The following is a 19,928-nucleotide window of genomic DNA, read 5'->3' as shown; positions in this document are numbered from 1 at the left end:
CAAAATAATAGTGACATGTGAGGTCTAATGGTGGTTGTACTATTATACAAAACAATTATAACTAAAACTTGATAGTTTATCATTAAAGGCTTTAGTGATAATAAATTTATTATTAGATTAGGCGGCCTAAGTCATATAATTAAGACTATTAATAATAATATTAATTGGATTTCTCACTAAAAATCATAGCTACTAATTAACAATTATATCACTAAATAATATAATAGTTTATCATTCAAAGTTCTAAGTTTTGATTTCTTTTTTATTTGTTAAAAGTACAATATAAAAATAAGTGCATATTTTGATCGTAGTAAATTACTCTAATTGCAAGCTCTTATTTAAAATATATAAAAAAAATTAACAAATTTAAGATTCAATTCATTTTGAAACATATACTAATATCTTTATTTTACATAATTAAATATTGACATAAATTATGATGATGATGATAACTATATAATTAATGGAGATTAGATGGCACAGTAAGATCGTACAAACCTCATAATTAAAGATGGAAACAAAAGACTTGCAGAATTTATTAAGCCGAGTAGCATGGCAGGCTTTCAGGATCCCTCACATGATTAAGATGGTGAAAGTTCAGCTGGTTTGTCTAGGGTTTAGGGTTTATGCCATTACAATCCACCTAATGAACGCTGTGAGATGATGGAAGCTGAAACCATTTTGTTGTTCCTGCAATGAGAAATCATTAATATTTTATTTAATCTAATGAAATAATAATAATAATAATAATAATAATCAGTATGGGAGATTTTAAATCTCTGTAATAATGCTATTACAAAAAGTCTATAACCTTGTTACTTTCTTTTTGGAACGAAGAATAATCTCACATTCTAAGTGATTAATTCAAAGGCACAAATTGGATGGGCTAAAGATGCTAAAACACCAAGCATAACAAATTGGTCGAATGGAGACAAGGCTAAGTGAATGGACCTTGTGGAGTGGACAAACTAAGAAAGTAAACTAGATGGGAGAATTAGATGAGTTAGATGAGCCGAACATCCAGCGGATCATCCCATTGCACAGTCAAATGCAGGAATGGAATGATTTATTTCATTGTATTCTAGAGTTGATTCCATAGTAACATTAGGCGAACTAGAGCAGACCTCAGTGTTCTACTGCCATTCTTGATAGTAACCAAGAACTAAACAAAACTGGTTGCTAGATTTCAAAGTTCTAAAAATCAGGCCTAGATTGCCCTGACTTTGTTGCAGGTTGATTGAATCTGGTAATAGTTAGGTACAATCAAAGACTTGATTTTCGGTGGAATCAACCAAGAACACAAAACGTAGTGTACTACCAAACTTTCGATTGGATTAAATTGCATGCTAGAGGACAAGAACTCAAGAGAGTTTAGAGCACCAAACAATAAAACAGGGGAGAAATAATCATACTGTGAGGAAGGCAAGTTGATAAATCCGTAGGTTCAAGATGTCCCCTTTCTTGTGGCCTTCTGAAACATATCTCTGATGTTCTTTGAATTTGTTTCTGTCTTCATTTTCTTTGGTTGTCTTTTGGTACTCACCATGCTGCTCCCATTCACCACCTTACTCTGGGAACAAGCATCCAAATAATGCATCGATCAATCAGAAGATGGAAGATATAAGCAGGTTGTTTGTATAGCCTTCGACAAATACCTGAAAAGCATGAGAGGATGCTAAATTGCTTTCTGGTAAATTCTGGCTTGTCTCAGCTTGTATTTCTTCCTTGTGTGTTTCTCCTTTCTCCAACCTGCAAACAAATACCAAAACAGGAACAATCACACAGATGATGAGCATATTAGGTGACACAATTAGGTTGTTTCTAAAGCAGCAGTCTTACTGCAAGTGATTGCAAAGAAGGGTCAACCAAGGCTTATCTGTCACGTATTCCCCTAAGATTGAGACGGCATCCTTCACTGTGAGATAAGAGCATCAAACATATGTTAAACCAGGCTATGTTTGCATAAATTTCTTGAAACGAGAAGAAGTTTACAACAATAACATCACTATAGGCATTCAACATTAGAATCAGGCCTTTGGAATAAAACGGCTGTCTGAAAAACATGTGTCACATTTATAGTTGTAGTTGATTCTGATTGAAAGAGTTCATATAGGGAATAGATCCACCATAGACCAATGTATTTGGAATGAATATATTATATGGGGTTTGGGAAAAAGAGATTGTAAATCCTAGATATATATTGAACTCTATATATGTAAGAACAGGGATCCGTGTTCTTTTAATGAAGCTAAGATCTTGTATTATAATCTTATATATCGTTAACACAGAAGGTAAAAAAATTTCTAGAGTTACACCCTTATTTTCCCTTCGTACTGTTTCATAAGGTATTCCATATTATAGAAACCCTGCATAACTCCCTAATAACTGTCAGATTTGTGTATTGATTAAAATATAAGAGAGTTCCGTACATGTTTCCCTTTCTTCTTGAGCAGAATAATTTTTATCCAATTTCAAAAATGTTGATTTTAAATTTTGTACCTGCAAGAAAAGTACAAAAATATATGAGGTTTTCACTGGTATTTCTTGATCTTCCGAAGACTTGGAAGAAAGCATCTGTGCATATGCAATTTAATGACCTGGAATCAAGGAGGTAATAGAACTGGAAGTAGATGAAAGCACACCTTGCAGCACAACCAGGTTAGAACCTTAGAATTATCAAGTCTGAAGTACTGCAAAGATCCAATTTCTACAGCAAAGAATGAGTTATGTCAATAACAATGTAGAATCTTCTCTTTCATTACAAAAATAATATGATAGAAGAATGCTGGTGGGTTTTCTATTATGAATGTTGTCTAGCATCTCAGTGGCACAATCCTTTGCAGGGATGTGCTGATACAAAATGCTGTCATTGGAATGAATATTTAAGCATGGAAAGAGGACTCACTTGCAGCATGACAACAAAATACAAGCCATAAGTATTCAAAGTGAGCCATAATAAAAGGATAACAATAAAATAAAAGGAATAACAACTTCCTCTAGAGAAGCAAGTAAAACCTTGTTCATTCAGTTTTCATATAGGATTAGCAGTTTAGATGGCATTCTGTAGCAAGCAGTCACCTATGAATAAATCAAAAATGCATTTGGTGAACTCCATTGTACCAGCTTAAGCTTTTGAGATATGCAATTACCCAACAATACTTACATAGTACCAAAGCACAAATCATGAGTTGGGATCTTGGTTTCCCTCTATTGTTCTTCTATAGTCCTTGTCTAAAGGACCTTCATTCACATGTTTATATGAAGACCATTTTCCTCGTGTTCTCTTGCAATTCAGTCAACTATTCAAGCTTATGTCTCTTGAACATGAAAAGATTCACAACCATAAAAGTGTGCAATTTTCAATATGATAAGCTTTGAGGTAAGGAGCTGATCAGTATATTCAAGTTTAATAATAAGCGGTTGAGGTATACCTTCACTGATATGGTTTCACTATTTTTTTAATAAGTGTTTTAGCAATAAGTGTCATGTTACCATTTTGTCATGTAATAATAACATACATGGTTTCAGATGTACTTGAGAAGAAAACTGTGAATAACCAAAGCTAATCAATTTTCATATAAAATAATGCATAGAATTATTTTGACAGACTTCTTTCAATATAGTCAGTTATGAAGTTAAGAAAATGGACTTTTAATTAATGAAATCCAAGCAGTTGAACAAACTCCAATGAATTGAATATAGCAAATTAGTGCATACTAAATTGTGAACATCTAATACAAATCCTTTCACAGTGCAAGCTATAAGCAAAAAGGTATATACACTACCTTTTACTTCACAAACTATCTTCATGGTATCTTTTGTCATGGATAACAGGTGTTGATAGCCAGGATAACCTTCCACATATAATATTTCGTCTAATTGCCTGTACATTCCTTGATCGTTTTCTTTCTACATATAAAAAACTATGATCAGTCATGTAATATTAATTCATATATATATATATATATATATATATATATATATATATATATATATATATATATATATATATATATATATAACAGCGAATATAGGAGGATACAACTAACAAAAGAATGGACAACCTTGCCATATGCTAGGTCGTCTATAAATAAATTGGTGCATAGCAGGGGTTCAACCAAAGTTCCTGCTTTGCTATTCAAAAAATCTTGGGTAGGTTGAAGAGCATTCCAAACTGATGTATGCATTACAAGGAACAAATTTGATGTATGAAAAATGAAACAAGCAAATCCAATAAATGCTCTATAAGAAAAAACAAACAGCAACAAATATGTGTTTGCCAAAAGAAAACTAGGAAATGAACTGGATAAGGATGAAATAGATGTATATTTCCACCCAAAAATTGTTCTCATCAATAGGTGTGACATACAAATTTACATGGACACACTTCCTAACACAATTGCACCTACAAGTTGGTGGCGCATGGTGACAAAAAGAAGATCAATAATGAAACGTAATCCCAATAGGGCACCAGACAAGGCAATAATTATCCAGTAGAAGTGTCTGCACCACAAAACTGTATAAGGTGAAAGGACACAGCAAATTACAGCGCAAGGAATGCATAGCAACCTTCTGCTACATAAAATGCATAGCATGACACCAATGCCAATTGTATGGAATCAAAAGGGTTGCACGAAGCTCTCGCCAATGCGTGGTCCGGGAAGGATCTATTGTACACAACCTTACCCGACTTTGCAAGATGTTGGTTCTGAGACTCGAACCCATGGCCTCTAGGTCACATGACAACAACTTTACCGTTGCGCCAAGGCTCCCCTTCAATTGTATGGAATCAAAATCAAGGAAAAAAAAAATCTTATACTCTTTTGTCAAAACAAACTTAGGATAAATGACTATAAAATGATAGAGATTCTAGAGATTAACCTCTTCTCACTCTTTTGTATACACTTACTGAAACACAATTATATCATTCTCCATCGCCGAAGATCAAATAAAGGTGCATCTATTTGCTATTTGGTCAATCTTGAAAATAACCAATAATTAAAAATAGTTATAGTGCCTAAAGATTCTCTAGGTTGGATTTGCATAAGCATCTTTAAATTTACTAGATTTCAGGAATGAATTGGTTGCAATAAGAAATATTATTTGTCAAGTATATAAGTTTGTATGATTACATAAACACAAGAAATGCAAGAATATTTTTTATTTTAAAAAAAAAAATCTCCAAACATAGATACCTTCATACGAGCTTCCTCAAAGATTGGCAAAAGTACAAATACAGGGTCAACTGGGGTGCTGACATACAAGCTGCCATCTGTTACAATATAAAGGGAATGTCAAATTGCAAGTAATCATATTAAGTGTATTTTTTTTGTTTTCTAAGTCACAGTGCAATTCACAGCCAGTCAGATTTCCAAATGCAAAGGTCAACTAACACTTGCATTCAACAAGAACATGGTATAGAATCTTCACTTTGATGGCCAAAAAATACCTTGAAATATATGGATATAATCTCTGTTAACTTACCTTCACAAACATAGTCTCCAAGAAACCATGAGCCATAAGACTGCTTGAACCAGTGCAATTCATGAAGAGAACCTTCATTGAGGATATAATTTGTTGGTTTACCTGTTACACTATCTAGAAGTTAGAAGTAGACATGCTTCTACAGTTCCACAGGAAAAAATTTATTGGTCCAAACTCCAAAGAATTATGAGTGAACTTAGCAATTTGGAATTCGAAAATTGAGTTTTTAGATTATCTCAATAACAAAAAAATTCAGTTTTCACCAACCCTGCCTAGTGGGATAAGACTCGGTTGTTGTTGTAAGAAAATTCGGTTGTGGAAGTTTATTATTTAGGCTAATGATTGTATGCACATGTATTATTGTTACAAAGATTTGTTCATGCATACTCAAATCAAGATTTGGCAAAGGTCCGGACTGAAAAAAAAAAATACTTCTCTTTAATACAATCCAAATTAAATAAACATGAACCTCAAAATAAATCGACAAAGATTGAAAACTTTCAGTTTTCAGATTGCAAATTTAAAATTTTAGGGACCAGTTCTATCCAAGCCAACCAGTTAGTTGAGTATTATACTGCCCCCAAAGGAACTATAGGAGAAGTGGACAATGATCAAGGGTGTTGATGTACTTTACGGTAAAAGACTCTTTTAGAAGGGAGCTATTGATTTCAATTTTATATAGATGTGCTCATCGATAGAAAAAAAAATTATGGCAAACTCAAAAAGAACAATATAAAATAGGTATCATAATGATATGACTAAGAAAGAAAACACCAAACTTACCTGATTGTCATCAAACTTACCTGATTGTGGATGACGAAGAGCTAATATATTTCCTTCTAGATTTGCATGTCCCCTTTGATTTGAAATAGAAGGCACTGCATATAATAAAATCAAAATTTAACTGCTCGCTATAGGCAGCAACATGACGCATCCCGTGTAATGCGGAGATAAAAACATGGTATGTGGGACGTTTGGTGCACTCGAAACTGACTACCTCCAACTCCAAGCCCGAAATCCCATGTAGGTTTGCAGGAACGTAAACTATAATATAAAACTGTCAAAACTATAATATAAAACTTGACAAAGTAAAGCGTTTCAATCACATTTAGAAAAATTATAATAAGACTAACAGCATAGGGAGGGTTCAACACTGCATCCCACCCTAACCCAGCAAATCGTACAATTTCTTTGGATTCGCCTCCACGGTTCACTAATACCATTTGGATTTAGGTATTACCACACAAACGCCGATACTGGGAAAGAAATAAGGAGGAATAGAAGGGAAAAGGTGGGACCTTTGGCGGATGCACCGAAATGGAAGAGAAACTCAGGTCACGCAAGGGCAATACAAAAGGTAGAGGCGGAAAAGCGTGCTTACAGGGGGAGATGAGGAGACGGGGAGCCACCAATCCTTCACACCAAGCCATGCGCCTTCCTTGGTTGCTCCTGATTCGGAAACCCTACGAGACGAGAGACGAGAGACGAGAGACGAGAGACGGAGATGCTCCGGCGATGACACCAGAATCCCCATGGCGGGATATCGATCAAAATTGGGCTGGCTATGCAATTGGGCCGAGCCCAAATTTACCTAATTAATTATAAAATTAGATTGATGACGTCAGATTCCCGCCTAGTTACCCTTCAAAATTTGACAAGTCAGATTTTTATGCATTTAAGTCCACGACGATAACTGACTAGGAGTGTATAAGTCAAAGCGTCTTCTCTCCCGATTCCCTTTCTAATTTCATCCTTTCGTTCCAATGCTTTTCTTGAATCCCCTCCCTTCTTACTTGTCACTCTCGTCGTCGTTAGATCGTTGCTGACAACCCTCAGAGCTCCCTTGTTCTCATGCCGATGAGGCGAGCGAGTAATTGGCAAGAAGATGAGCTTGTGCTTGCTTGATTTCTAAAGTTCCGGAGAGTTAGAATCATTCGTAAGGGATCACAAGGGAATATCGATTGAGAAGGAGACTTCAAGGTTGCTGAGGACATGGTAGACTATAGTAGGTGGGAACGATGGTTATCAACGACCCGAAAAAAAAGTGTTTAGATATGCAATTGTAAGAAACCAAACAATCTGTTGTCGGAGATTTTAGAGGACTTAGTTGAATTTAAAATTTATACGGAATTTAAATTCAACTAACAGTCGAAATGACCTGAGCAGATAATCTCAGGCTGTCAGCAGAGACTGGTTTCCGTAATGCAGCAGAGCTGAGCGACAGGGCAGGTCTGCAGAGCGATAGAGCAGGTCTGCAGAGCAGAAGAGCAAGGCAGGTCTGAGCAGCAGACCAGACAGTAAGGTCGAGCGAAAATTCCGCCCGGGCAAGCTGATCGATGTCTGAGCAGTTTCCTTGAAACAGATTCGCCCACCTCCGCCTGTGCTTCGAGGTTTCGTCTGTTTCCCAGAATACAACGATCGACCGTGAACTCCACCAAGTACTGGTAGTCACAGCGAATTGAGTCTGCAGTCTCCTTATATAGGAGCTCAAGACCAAAGGACAGCATTAGTGATCATTACTCAGATTACTCAATCCCAGCATGTTGGTTACTCCGCTTGGGCAAATTTTGTCCCGACCGGTCCGACATTCGTATGCGCAGGTCGTGCTCGCGCACGAGTCAACTTGGTTCAGTGTAATTCGGACCCTGGATTTGCACCCCCCCCTGCGCACCCACACGTGAGAAAGAGTCTCTCCCCATGTATTTGTTCACATTCTCAATGTATGTGAATCAATATAAACCAACAAAGATGCTAAGAAACTCTCAATATGTGACTAAAGCCTCATGCACAATAGAATTTTTTCTCTTCCTCCTCTTCTCTATTCACACTTATTCAACAACAGTATGCTATCGGAAGAGTATAAATAGTAGCAAATGCTCAACAAATTGACAGGGCTTCCCTCTTGTTCTTCAAGAGCAAAGAGATGATAGCTAAGTGTTTACCATTTTTGAAGTGTGTATGTGGAGTGCAAAGCAGCACAAGGAAAATGGAAATAGTTGAGGGCTTAATTTAGTCTTGTTGCTTTATGAAAGAAAATTACAGCAAAGCAATTTATGACCAACTATAATTTGATTTCACTTCCTCTTCGAGATGAGTTCGGAATCTCCAAATGCAATAGATTTTTCTTTTTCTTTTGGAAAAAAATAATTAATTTGATAAAAACTGAATTAACTGATATTTTTATTCATTTATTTTCTTTTAGTTTTATCGAGAATTTGATCTGTTTGATTTGAAAAAAAATGATTTGTTTGAATTTTCAATCAAATACTCATTACTAATTTAGTAATGTATTATCTTAATATTATATTATTGTTTGCTTTGGAACGTATTTAATTGAATGATTTTTTATTTTAATTTTTTATCTTTTCTAACTAGTAACTATTGTCTACATCTATGTTTATCATTTTGCACCTAACAATGATGTATAAGAGTAGGATGAATGATGAAGATATATATTAATATTTATCGAAAAGTGCAATCATGGATTGACTATAATTGAATCAAATTTTTATGTGTAAGGTTAATATTTAACTCGGTAAGAATTTATTTACCTTCTTCGTATATGATCCTGTCCGAAAGCTGAATCAACGGACGCTGGGCACGTGGCGCTCTCCGAGTCGCTGACGTGGATCTCCGACCGGTCGTACGGTCCTCCGGCGAACCTGCGAGGAATTCGAGCCAGGAAGGAGTTCCCGACGACGACCCTCCGACGCTCAAGTCAGGCAAAGCTCAATAAGAAAGTGGCTCCAAGAATCGTAGAATGCGTACCTCCGGCGAAGGATGAGGACCTTTATATAGGGCTGGGGAGAAGCAGGTGCACACATACCGAGGTGTACACGTGTCCTCAGCCCATACCCCAGTAAGGGTCTGTCAGTGAGCTTACCTGACCCCATACTGCTACAGTCCAAGCACGTCTTCGATGGGACAGCTGAACCCCCTGTCGTAAGATTTGGAGTATGGCCTAAACGTAGAATATGCCTGCTGTCAGAGAAAGATGTCCCTTGTCTTTTTCCCCTTGCTCCCGGCCGAGCGTCCGGCCGGCCAGGCTCTGCCTTACGTCCGGCCGGACACCTATAGTGGTCTACTTGGGAGATTCTCGGTAATGTGCTTTGTGGAGACTGTTAGCAGTATGCTACCTCATGTCTTCGGCCGAGCGTGCCCTCCGCTCGGCCCTACGATCCTGTACCATGAGCGCCGGGGCCCAGCTTCCTGCTGGGGCGCCTTCAGTTAGAAACCGGTCAGCCGGCCGGGCGTTCGACCCACCCATATCCGGTCGGCCACCTGGCCATTTGACTTCCGCGTGGCATTGACTCCCCAGAACGGGGGCCCCCTGTTTTTACCGCCGGATCACTTGCCTCCCCTTCAAGTCTAATCGAAGGAGGCGATTAGTCCGACTGACTGGACTGCGAGTCTAGCTGGGCGGCGCCTGCGTGGCATTATCCTCCGCTCGGCCTACCACAGGGATGGCCTTAAGGTTAGTCAACAGCCACATTTCTTGAACCTCCTCGTAATCTGTGCCAATCTTCGACATTAAGGCTGAGCATGCGCTCATTAAATGCTTCGAATGGTTGAATGCCACGTGGCGCACTGTCGTCATCGTACGACGGCGGCGGCGTGGTGCTTTGATAGGATCAAAGCGGTTCGAAATGGACGGTGCGATGCACGCTTTGATTCCCGTGACCTGGATCCAACGGTGGAGGCCGCCCGGCCTCCGCCCTATAAAATCTTCGTTTTCTCCTCCGTCGCCTTACCCCTTCTTTCGTGTGCTCCAAGTTATCCCTCGCGTTCTAGAGCTCCGGCGATCGTATTCTCCTGCTTCCGTCGATCCCAGGTATTCTTCCTTCGATCCTTCTTTTTCTCGTAAGATTCTCTTCTTTTCTTTCTCGTTTCCGGTGCTTTCTTTGCATTTCTTTCCCCAGTTTTCGCTTCCAGGGTACTCTTTTCGCTTGCTGTCGTCTTTCTTCTATCTTTCTGCCTTTTTGATTTCTCCCGCTCAGATCATAGCTAGTTCTTCTCATCCTGAAGACCAGTCCCTCGGCCCATGGTACACTACCATGCAGTCCCGATTCGACCAGCGTGACTTTGATGTTCTGATAGACAATTTTGAAATCCCCAATAATTTTGAACTTCTTTTGGTCGGTCCCTCCGCTCGGCCACACAGGCCGCCGCGCGGAGCTTTCTGTGTCTTCCGCGACCAGTTTACTGCTGGTCTGCGTTTCCCTGTACATCCTTTCATTATAGATGTTTGTAACTTTTTCGGTGTTTCGCTCGACAGTCTAGTACCCAACACTTTTCGCCTTCTCTGTGGGGTTGTTGTTTTGTTCAAAATCCACAACATCCTCCTCCGACCGGACGTCTTTTTTTATTTATATTACCCCAAGCAGTCCGAGCCGAGCACTTTCATGTTCCAAGCTCGGCCCGGCCTAGTCTTCTTTAATAAGCTGTCTTCTTCCAATAAACATTGGAAGGAGTATTTTTTTCTATATCAGTATGCCCGATCAGGCCAATTTCCGGACCAAGTGGCAGGTCGACCTACCCCCCACTCCTGAGCTGAAGAAATTCAAGACTCGACCGGACTACCTCCATGCTGCAAACATGCTACCCGGTCTACGGCTCGACATCAATAAACTTCTTCACGAAGGAGTGATGTACATCTTCGGTCTGAGTCCCATACGGACTCCTCTTCTGACCAGCTTCGGTAAGAATTTTACTTGGGCGTTTGCTTTGATTGCTAACTGATTTTTCTCCTTTCCTTTGCAGCGGACATCGTCATGGAGTCGGTAATGGCCGACATTCTGAAGAGAAAGGCGGCGGCGCTCGAAGCCGCGGCAGCAAAAGAGATGGAGGCGCTCGGCATCCAGCCGGTCGACTCGCACGAAGAAGAGAGCGGGACACATGCCGGGGAGTCGGCCGCTCAGGCTTCTCTCCCAGAGCCAGCGGCTGGGGCAACCCTCAGCCAAGAGCCCTCCGCTCGGGGTGACGGCTCAGCTCTAGAAGAAGAGCAGCCTCACCCGAAAAGGCGCCGAGTGGAGACTCCCGTCCGCTCAGCCACGTCTGCTGTTCAACCCTCCGCCCGAGCCACTGCAAGTGCTCGCGGAAAGGCTCCAGAGATGAAAGCCATTTCGTCCGATCGGACTCCTTCGGAATGGGACGAGCCGGAGGCCCCTATTGAAGCCGTTCCAGTCAGCACCCTTCCGCCCTCTCAACCAGTCAGGCGTTCAACCATCCACTCTCAGTTTTCGGCGCCAGCCTCTGATCCTCTTCCGGATGCCGGTCGGACGACTCCAGGTCATGGCCACACAATACGAGTGACTCTTCATCTTCCAACTAAAGAACTGCTGCCAGAGGCCGACCAACCGACAGTGCCCGAGCATACCATCACTTTGAAGGGCCCACTAGCTGAGATGTGGGCCGACGCTCGGGCACGCGTCGCGCTCATCCCCCTCCGAAATTTGGCCAATAGCCATATGCAGCAGGCCACGGGGGTAAGTTTATTTTCTCTGAGTTTTGTATGCATTCCTTCCGATCGGCCCATAACAACTTCTTATTTCTTTTGTCAGAGATGGGTGGAGGAGATTGCTGTCTCCAACCGCCTGGCCTTGGTAGATGAAGAACTAAGGCAACTGAAGGCGGCCGTCGGTCCGTCCGGCTCTAAAGGCCCCTCCTATTCTGAGCTGCAAAAGGAGCTGAAGAAAGCTTAAGATTTACTGGCGGTCGAGCAGAAAAAGACGGCCGATCAGGCCCATGCCTTGGCCGAGTCCGAGCGACAAGTCAAGTCGCTCGACACAAAAATAACCTTGGCCACCACTCGAAAAAACACGGTCATTTCCGACTTGGAGAAGAAGAACGTGGAGGCTCGGGGCCTGGAGCTGAAGATAAAGGAGCTGATGGAGCAGCTTGATAGAGAGAAGGCGGGTCGCTCGGCCGACGCGGATAAGCTTCAAAATCTGAAGGATTCCCTTACTGCCTCCCAGGCGGCCCTCAAAGAATATCAAGAGGTCGAGCCGAGTCGGGTCGCTGCCCTAAGACAGAGCTACATCCGCTCGCCTGAATTCTCGGAGAAAATCTGCAAGCGGATGTACACAGCCTTCGACTTGGCTATGACCGCCACCACCACGTATCTGAAGTCTAAGGGTCTTCTTCCGGAGTCCACTACTATTTCGGCCGACGATCAAGTGTCGCTCCTGGAAAACATTCCCAAGGACCTTTATGATTACATTGAGTAGACGTCTTTATATGTAGTTAGGCCGCTAGGCCAAAAAAATATCTTTTTTTGTACTTAGGTTGCTCGGCCTAAAGTTTTAATTTTAATGCAATATTTTCCTTTCGCGTACTTTGTCCTTTTGCTAGTTAATGTGTGTTGTCCGCTCGCCTATTATCACATCTCTGGTATTCGAAAGGGACTTTTACGAAGTATTTGGCGTTGCCCTTCCGCTCGGCTAAATATGTAATATTTCGAATACGCAACATTCCGCTTTAATAGCAGAGATCGCTCGCTAGACACCGATGAAGTACCTTTGGGTACTAGGCCGAGCGGAACGTAGAGACAATCGAACGATATTGACGGCGAGTTTCTTGGACAATTGCATCCTTTTTATTGGCCTCGTCCGCTCGGATGATTTATAGACGTCGGCTCATCTCTCGATATTTAACGTTGGAGCTCGACGGTCTTCCGCTCGGATGATTTATAGACGCCGACTCATCTCTCGATATTTATCGTCGGAGCTCGACGGTCTTCCGCTCGGATGATTTATAGACGCCGGCTCGTCTCTCGATATTTAACGTCGGAGCTCGACGGTCTTCCGCTCGGATGATTTATAGACGCCGGCTCGTCTCTCGATATTTAACGTCGGAGCTCGACGGTCTTCCGCTGATGTTTAACACAGCCTCTCGATAAACGCACTAGCCATCCTTTCAATTCATTTCTGCTTCCTGATATTTATCGTCGGAGCTCGACGGTCTTCCGCTCGGATGATTTATAGACGCCGGCTCGTCTCTCGATATTTAACGTCGGAGCTCGACGGTCTTCCGCTCGGATGATTTATAGACGTCGGCTCGTCTCTCGATATTTAACATCGGAGCTCGACGGTCTTCCGCTTGGATGATTTATAGACGTCGGCTCGTCTCTCGATATTTAACGTCGGAGCTCGACGGTCTTCCGCGCGGATGATTATAGACGCTGGTTCATCTCTCGATATTTAACGTCGGAGCTCAACGATCTTCCGCTCAGATGATTTATAGACGCCGGCTCGTCTCTCGATATTTAACGTCGGAGCTCGACGGTCTTCCGCTCGGATGATTTATAGACGTCGGCACACCGCCGTTCGGCGAAGCTATTTGTCATCCTTTTTATCATTTTTGCTGCCTGCATTACAAGTACATAGGCGACCAAAATATACACAAAAGCGAGTTACATCAGTGCACCTTTCACCCAGCTCGATAAGGTTGGAGATGATTCACGCTCCACGGTCGGTCCAGCTGTCACCCGTCTTCATCCTCCAAATAATAAGCACCCGAGCGGAGCTTTTCGATGATTTTGAAGGGGCCTGCCCAAGGAGCCTCCAGTTTGCCGACGTCGCCGACCGGCTTTACTTTCTTCCAGACCAGGTCGCCTACCTGGAATGATCTGGGGATTACGCGCCGATTGTAGTTTTGCTTCATCCGTTGCCGGTACGCCATCAGCCGGACGGACGCCTTGGCTCGCTCCTCATCGACCAAATCCAGCTCCATGTTCCTTCGCTCGGCGTTGTCATCATCATAATTTTGGATCCGGATGGCCTCGACGCCGACTTCGACAGGAATCACCGCTTTGCCGCCGTACACCAGATGGAAAGGCGTGACGCCTGTTCCTTCCTTTGGGGTCGTGCGGATGGCCCATAAGACGCCAGACACTTCATCCACCCAGCTTCCTCCCAAGTGGTCGAGCCGAGTGCGCAGAATACGAAGAATTTCCCGATTGGCTACTTCGGCTTGACCATTGCTTTGGGGGTACGCCACGGACGTGAAGTGTTGTTCGATGCCATAGCTTTTGCACCAATCTTCGAGCAACTTTCCTGTGAATTACCGCCCGTTGTCGGAAACAAGTCAACGAGGGATGTCGAACCGGCAGATGATATGTTGTCAGATAAATTTCTTGACCATCTGCTCAGTGATCTTGGATAGCGGCTCAGCCTCCACCCACTTGGAAAAATAATCAACTGCCACCAATAAAAATTTCCGCTGTCCGGTCGTCATAGGAAACGAACCCACAATATTCATTCCCCATTGGTCGAACGGACAAGACACAGTAGCTGCCTTCATTTCTTCTGCCGGTCGGTGAGAGAAATTATGATACCTTTGACAAGAAAGGCATGTCGCGACGGTCCGAGCGACGTCTGCTTGTAAAGTTGGCCAGAAGTATCCGGCCAGCAGGATTTTCTTAGCCAGCGATCGTCTTCCCGGATGTCCTCCGCAGGATCCTTGATGCACTTCTTGGAGGATGTACGCCGCGTCTTCCGAGCTCACGCATTTCAACAGTGGGCGAGAGAAGGCCTTCTTGTATAATTGATCTCCAATGAGCGTGAACCGACCGACTCTCCTCCTTAGTAGCTGGGCCTCATCCTGATCGGACGGTGTAGCACCCGAGAGGAGAAACTCCATGATGGGTGTCCTCCAGTCGCTCGGAAACGAGAGGCCCTCCATCCGATCGACGTGAGCCACCAAAGATACTTGTTCAATTGGCTGTTAGATGGCGACTGGCGTTATCGAGCTCGCGAGTTTGGCCAACTCATCGGCCGCTTGGTTTTCCACTCGGGGTATCTTCTGGATATTGACTTCTCTGAAATTGGCTTTGAGCTTTTCGAAGGCTTCAGCATAAAGTTTGAGCCGCACATTGTTAATCTCAAAAGTACCAGAAAGTTGCTGAGCGGCCAATTGAGAATCTGAATGCAGCGCCACCCGTCCGGCTCCCACATGCCGAGCTGCCTGTAAACCGGCTATAAGGGCCTCATATTTTGCCTCATTGTTTGTAGCTTTGTAATCCAGCCGAATGGATAAGTGCATCTTTTCTCCTTGGGGGGAGAGCAACAGTATCCCAACTCCGCTCCCGAGCCGAGTAGATGATCCGTCTACAAATATCTTCCACATGGCTTCGGGTTCTGGCCTTTGTACTTCGGTGACAAAATCCGCCAAGGACTGCGCCTTTATCACCGACCGGGGCTGGTATTGGATGTCGAATTCGCTCAACTCCGTTGTTCATTTGATGAGCCGCCAGGACGCTTCGGGATTTAAGAGTACTCTTCCCAATGGGCTGTTCGTCCGGACGATGATAGTATGAGCCAAGAAATAGGGACGGAGGCGTCGAGCGGCGAGGACCAAAGCGAAAGCCAGTTTCTCGAGCCCAGTGTAGCGAGATTCAGCATCTTTTAAAATATGGCTCAGAAAATATACAAGCTCTTCTCCGCTCGCCCTTACTAGTGCCCAGCCGACGGCTTGCTCGGTTGAAGACAAGTAGATACAAAGTGGCTCACCCGTAACTGGCTTGGCTAGTACCGGAAGAGAATTCAGATATGTCTTCAGATCTTCGAACGCCCGATCGCATTCTTCATCCCAATGAAACTTGGTGGCTTTGCGCAAGATTTTGAAAAAAGGCAGGCTCCGATCGGCAGTCTTGGAGATGAATCTGGACAGAGCAGTTATCCGACCGGTCAAGCGCTGCACTTCCCTCAGATTTCTTGGAGGTGACATATCTTGTAAGGCTTTCACTTTGCTGGGATTTGCTTTGATGCCCCGCTTGGTCACTATGTAACCCAAGAAATGTCCTCCTTTTACTCCGAACAGGCACTTCTGTGGGTTCAACTTAACGCCATATTTCCACAGCGTTCGGAAAGTCTCCTCTATATCTTTAAAGAGATCGGCCGCTCGGACGGACTTGATGAGAATGTCGTCCACGTATACTTCCAGATTTCGCCCGATCTACTCCTTGAACACTTTGTTCATCAGACGCTGATATGTGGCTCCCGCGTTCTTCAACCCGAACGACATCACATTATAGCAATAGGTGCCGTCGGCTGTAACGAAGCTGACTTTTTCTTGATCTTCACGGGCGAGCGGCACTTGATGATAGCCTTGGTAAGCGTCGAGCATACATATCAGCTCGCAGCCAGCTGTGGAGTCCACCAGTTGATCGATCCGAGGCAGTGGATAAAAGTCTTTCGGGCAAGTTTGTTGAGATCCCGAAAATCTATGCATACTCTCCACTTGTTGCCCGGCTTGGAGACTAATACTACGTTCGCCAGCCAGCTCGGGAACTGGACCACGCGTATGTGGCCGGCCTCCAGAAGTTTCTCCACCTCCGCTCGGATGATGACATTCTGTTCGACGCTGAAATCCCTCTTTCTCTGCTTGACATGGCCCATGCTGCGCTATACTTGGTGAAATTCCGGGCAGCTCATGCGTCGCCCAGACGAAGATGTCATGGTTTCTCTGGAGGCAATGGATCACTTCCTCCTTCTGGCTCGCCTCCAGATCGGACGCGATGAAGGTCGTGGCCTCCGATCGGGTCGGGTGAATTTGCACTTCCTTTTTTTCTTCATAAATCAAAGAGGATGGCTTTCAGTGATAGCGTTCACCTAGATCCGGGGCGTCTTCCGAGCGGCATTGGCTTCTGCTCGGACCATCTCGACGTAACATCGCCGAGCTGCCAGTTGATCCCCTCGTACTTCTCCCACTTTGTCCTCGACGGGGAACTTGATCTTCTGGTGGAAAGTGGAAACGACCGCTCGGAATTCACTGAGAGCTGGTCACCCCAATATGACGTTGTATGCCGACGGAGAGTCTACCACGACGAAGTTTGCAGTACGCGTCCTTCTGAGCGGCTCCTCTCCCAGCGATATGGCCAGCCGGATCTGTCCGACCGGCTGAACTTCATTGCCCGTAAACCCGTAAAGGGGGGTTGTCATGGGCAACAGCTTGGTTCGATCAATTTGCAGTTGATCGAATGCCTTCATGAATATGATATTGACCGAACTTCCTGTGTCAATAAAAACGCGGTGAATAGTGTAATTGGCTATTACCGCTTTGATGAGAAGAGCGTTGTCGTGGGGAACTTCAACCCCTTCCAAGTCCCTGGGCCCTAAACTAATTTCGGGTCCGCTCGCCCGTTCCTGGCTGCAGCCGACCGCATGGATCTGGAGCTGCCAGACGCTCGCCTTCCTCGCTCGGTTGGAATCTCCTCCGGTCGGACCACCAACTATGATGTTGATCTCGCCTCGGGAAGTATTACTCCTATTTTCTTCTTCCCGAGCGGACGGTCGGGGCCGTTCTCTAGACATCCGGAGATTCTCCCGCCTCGGAGAGCGATGCCGCTCGGGAGTCTGTTGTTGCCGCCTGTCAGCTGGCGTCCGATCGGCTTCATGAGTTCTCTGTCGCCTGTCGGATGATGGCGATTGACGACCGCCACTCCGGGGAACGGGATGAGCGATCAAGGGAAGACTCCGACAATCCCTTGTGTTGTGCGTGTCTGTCCGGTGGAAGGAGTAGAACATTGGGGTCCATTTCTTCTTTGGCTTGGGCCGCGCGGCAGCTACCTCTTGCACGTGGGACCTAGCATGGGGGGAGCAGATTGCTTCGGCCCTCGGTCCTCTGGGTGGCTGATGAGCAGCGTGCGGCTTTCGCTCGGCAGGAGGAGCCCGCTCGGTCGGAGTTTCTTTTTTCCGGGCCGCTTGGGCTTCCTCCACGTTGATGTATTCGTTGGCCCGGTGTAGCATGTGGTCGTAGTCTCGGGGCGGCTTCCGAATGAGTGATCGGAAGAAATCCCCATCCACGAGGCCTTGTGTGAAGGCATTCATCATGGTCTCCGAGGTGGCCGTTGGAATATCCATGGCCACTCTGTTGAACCGCTGGATGTAGACTCGGAGCGATTCGCGGGCTTCCTGTTTGATGGCAAACAGGCTGACACTAGTCTTCTGATAGCGCCGACTGCATACGAAGTGGTGGAGGAAAGCCGTTCGGAAGTCTTTGAAACTTGAGATAGATCCGTCCGGCAGTCTCCGAAACCACCGTTGAGCCGATCCAGAGAGGGTGGTGAGGAAAACCCGACACTTCACCCCATCTGTGTATTGATGCAGGGTTGCCGTGTTATCAAACTTACCCAAATGATTATCCTGGTCGGTGGTTCCATTGTATTCACCGATCGTCGGAGGCACATAGTGCTTGGGCAGAGGGTCTCGTAGAATAACCTCTGAAAATTGGCGGTTGATCCGCTCGGGCGATGCGCCCGCTCGGGGGGCTTTCCCTTTTTTGTCGTCTCGTCTTAACATTTCATCCGAAGAAGATCCCCGATCTCGATTAGTTGCTGCGGCTTCAGGAGTGCTGAATAGAGCCCGATGGAATGCAACGGTGGCCTGAGGTGCTTCCGCTTGGCCTCCTGATGCTGATGTTGCTTGCTGTTCTGTCCGCTCAGCTTGTGACTTTTGTCTTTGTTCCATAAGCTTGGCGGCTCTTGTCTCGATCAGAGCGTCGAGTTCCTCCGTGGAGAGTATCACCGAGTGCTGTTGTCCAGCTTCGTCCATTGCTTCCGATCGGATGCAGGAGCGTTCCCACAGACGGCGCCAAATTGATCCTGTCCGAAAGTTGAATCAACGGACATTGGGCACGTGGCGCTCTCCGAGTCGCTGACGTGGATCTCCGATCGGTCGTACGGTCCTCCGGCGAACCTGCGAGGAAGTCGGGCCGGGAAGGAGTTCCCGACGACGACCCTCCGACGCTCAAGTCAGGCAAAGCTCAACAAGAAAGTGGCTCCAAGAATCGTAGAATGCGTACCTCCGGCGAATGATGAGGGCCTTTATATAGGGCTGGGGAGAAGCGTGTGCACACATACCGAGGTGTACACGTGTCCTCAGCCCATACCCCAGTAAGGGCCTGTCAGTGAGCTTACCTGACCCCATACTGCTATAGTCCAAGCACGTCTTCGATGGGACAGCTGAACCCCCTGTCGTAAGATTTGGAGTATGGCCTAAACGTAGAACATGTCTGCTGTCAGAGAAAGATGTCCCTTGTCTTTTTCCCCTTGCTCCCGGCCGAGTGTCCGGCCGGCCAGGCTCTGCCTTACGTCCGGCCGGACACCTATAGTGGTCTACTTGGGAGATTCTCGGTAATGTGCTTTGTGGAGACTGTTAGCAGTATGTTACCTCATGTCTTCGGCCGAACGTGCCCTCCGCTCGGCCCTACGATCCTGTACCATGAGCGCCGAGGCCCAGCTTCCTGCTGGGGCGCCTTCAGTTAGAAACCGGTCAGCCGGCCGGACGTTTGACCCACCCATATCCGGTCGGCCACCTGGCCATTTGACTTCCGCGTGGCGTTGACTCCCCAGAACGGGGGTCCCCTGTTCTTACCGCCGGATCAATATACATAGAGTAAATTAAAGATGAAATAACTCATTAAACTAAATGAACTAAATATCTCGT

At 45.0% G+C, this 19,928-nt stretch overlaps 1 protein-coding gene across 1 annotated transcript; it reads right to left on the bottom strand.

Annotated features, from left to right (window-relative positions):
- Positions 1–437: 437 nt before the first annotated feature.
- LOC122041301 (ribonuclease H2 subunit B-like) lies at positions 438–7,023 on the bottom strand. The gene is made up of 11 exons (XM_042600940.1): positions 6,866–7,023; positions 6,288–6,362; positions 5,485–5,586; positions 5,196–5,272; positions 3,786–3,909; positions 2,643–2,707; positions 2,430–2,499; positions 1,840–1,915; positions 1,656–1,749; positions 1,413–1,570; positions 438–690 (listed from the first exon to the last, which is right to left on the bottom strand). The coding sequence occupies exons 1-10, from the start codon at positions 6,912–6,914 to the stop codon at positions 1,445–1,447; spliced, it is 858 nt and encodes a 285-aa protein (XP_042456874.1). The 5' UTR covers positions 6,915–7,023; the 3' UTR covers positions 438–690; positions 1,413–1,444.
- Positions 7,024–19,928: the final 12,905 nt, after the last annotated feature.

The sequence above is a fragment of the Zingiber officinale genome, chromosome 2A (assembly GCF_018446385.1).
Source record: "Zingiber officinale cultivar Zhangliang chromosome 2A, Zo_v1.1, whole genome shotgun sequence".
Taxonomy (NCBI): Eukaryota; Viridiplantae; Streptophyta; class Magnoliopsida; order Zingiberales; family Zingiberaceae; genus Zingiber; species Zingiber officinale.
Note: the sequence above shows the minus strand (reverse complement) of the source record. Positions and strands in the feature narration are given on the sequence as shown.

Excerpts from the sequence above, each read along its gene's own strand:
- LOC122041301 (XM_042600940.1), bottom strand. The coding sequence starts at position 6,914 with ATGGCTTGGTGTGAAGGATTGGTGGCTCCCCGTCTCCTCATCTCCCCC. Across the intron at positions 6,363-6,865 it reads CCGTCTCCTCATCTCCCCCT|TGCCTTCTATTTCAAATCAA; the intron begins GTAAGCACGCTT and ends TATTATATGCAG. Across the intron at positions 5,587-6,287 it reads TCTTCGTCATCCACAATCAG|GTAAACCAACAAATTATATC; the intron begins GTAAGTTTGATG and ends ATAGTGTAACAG.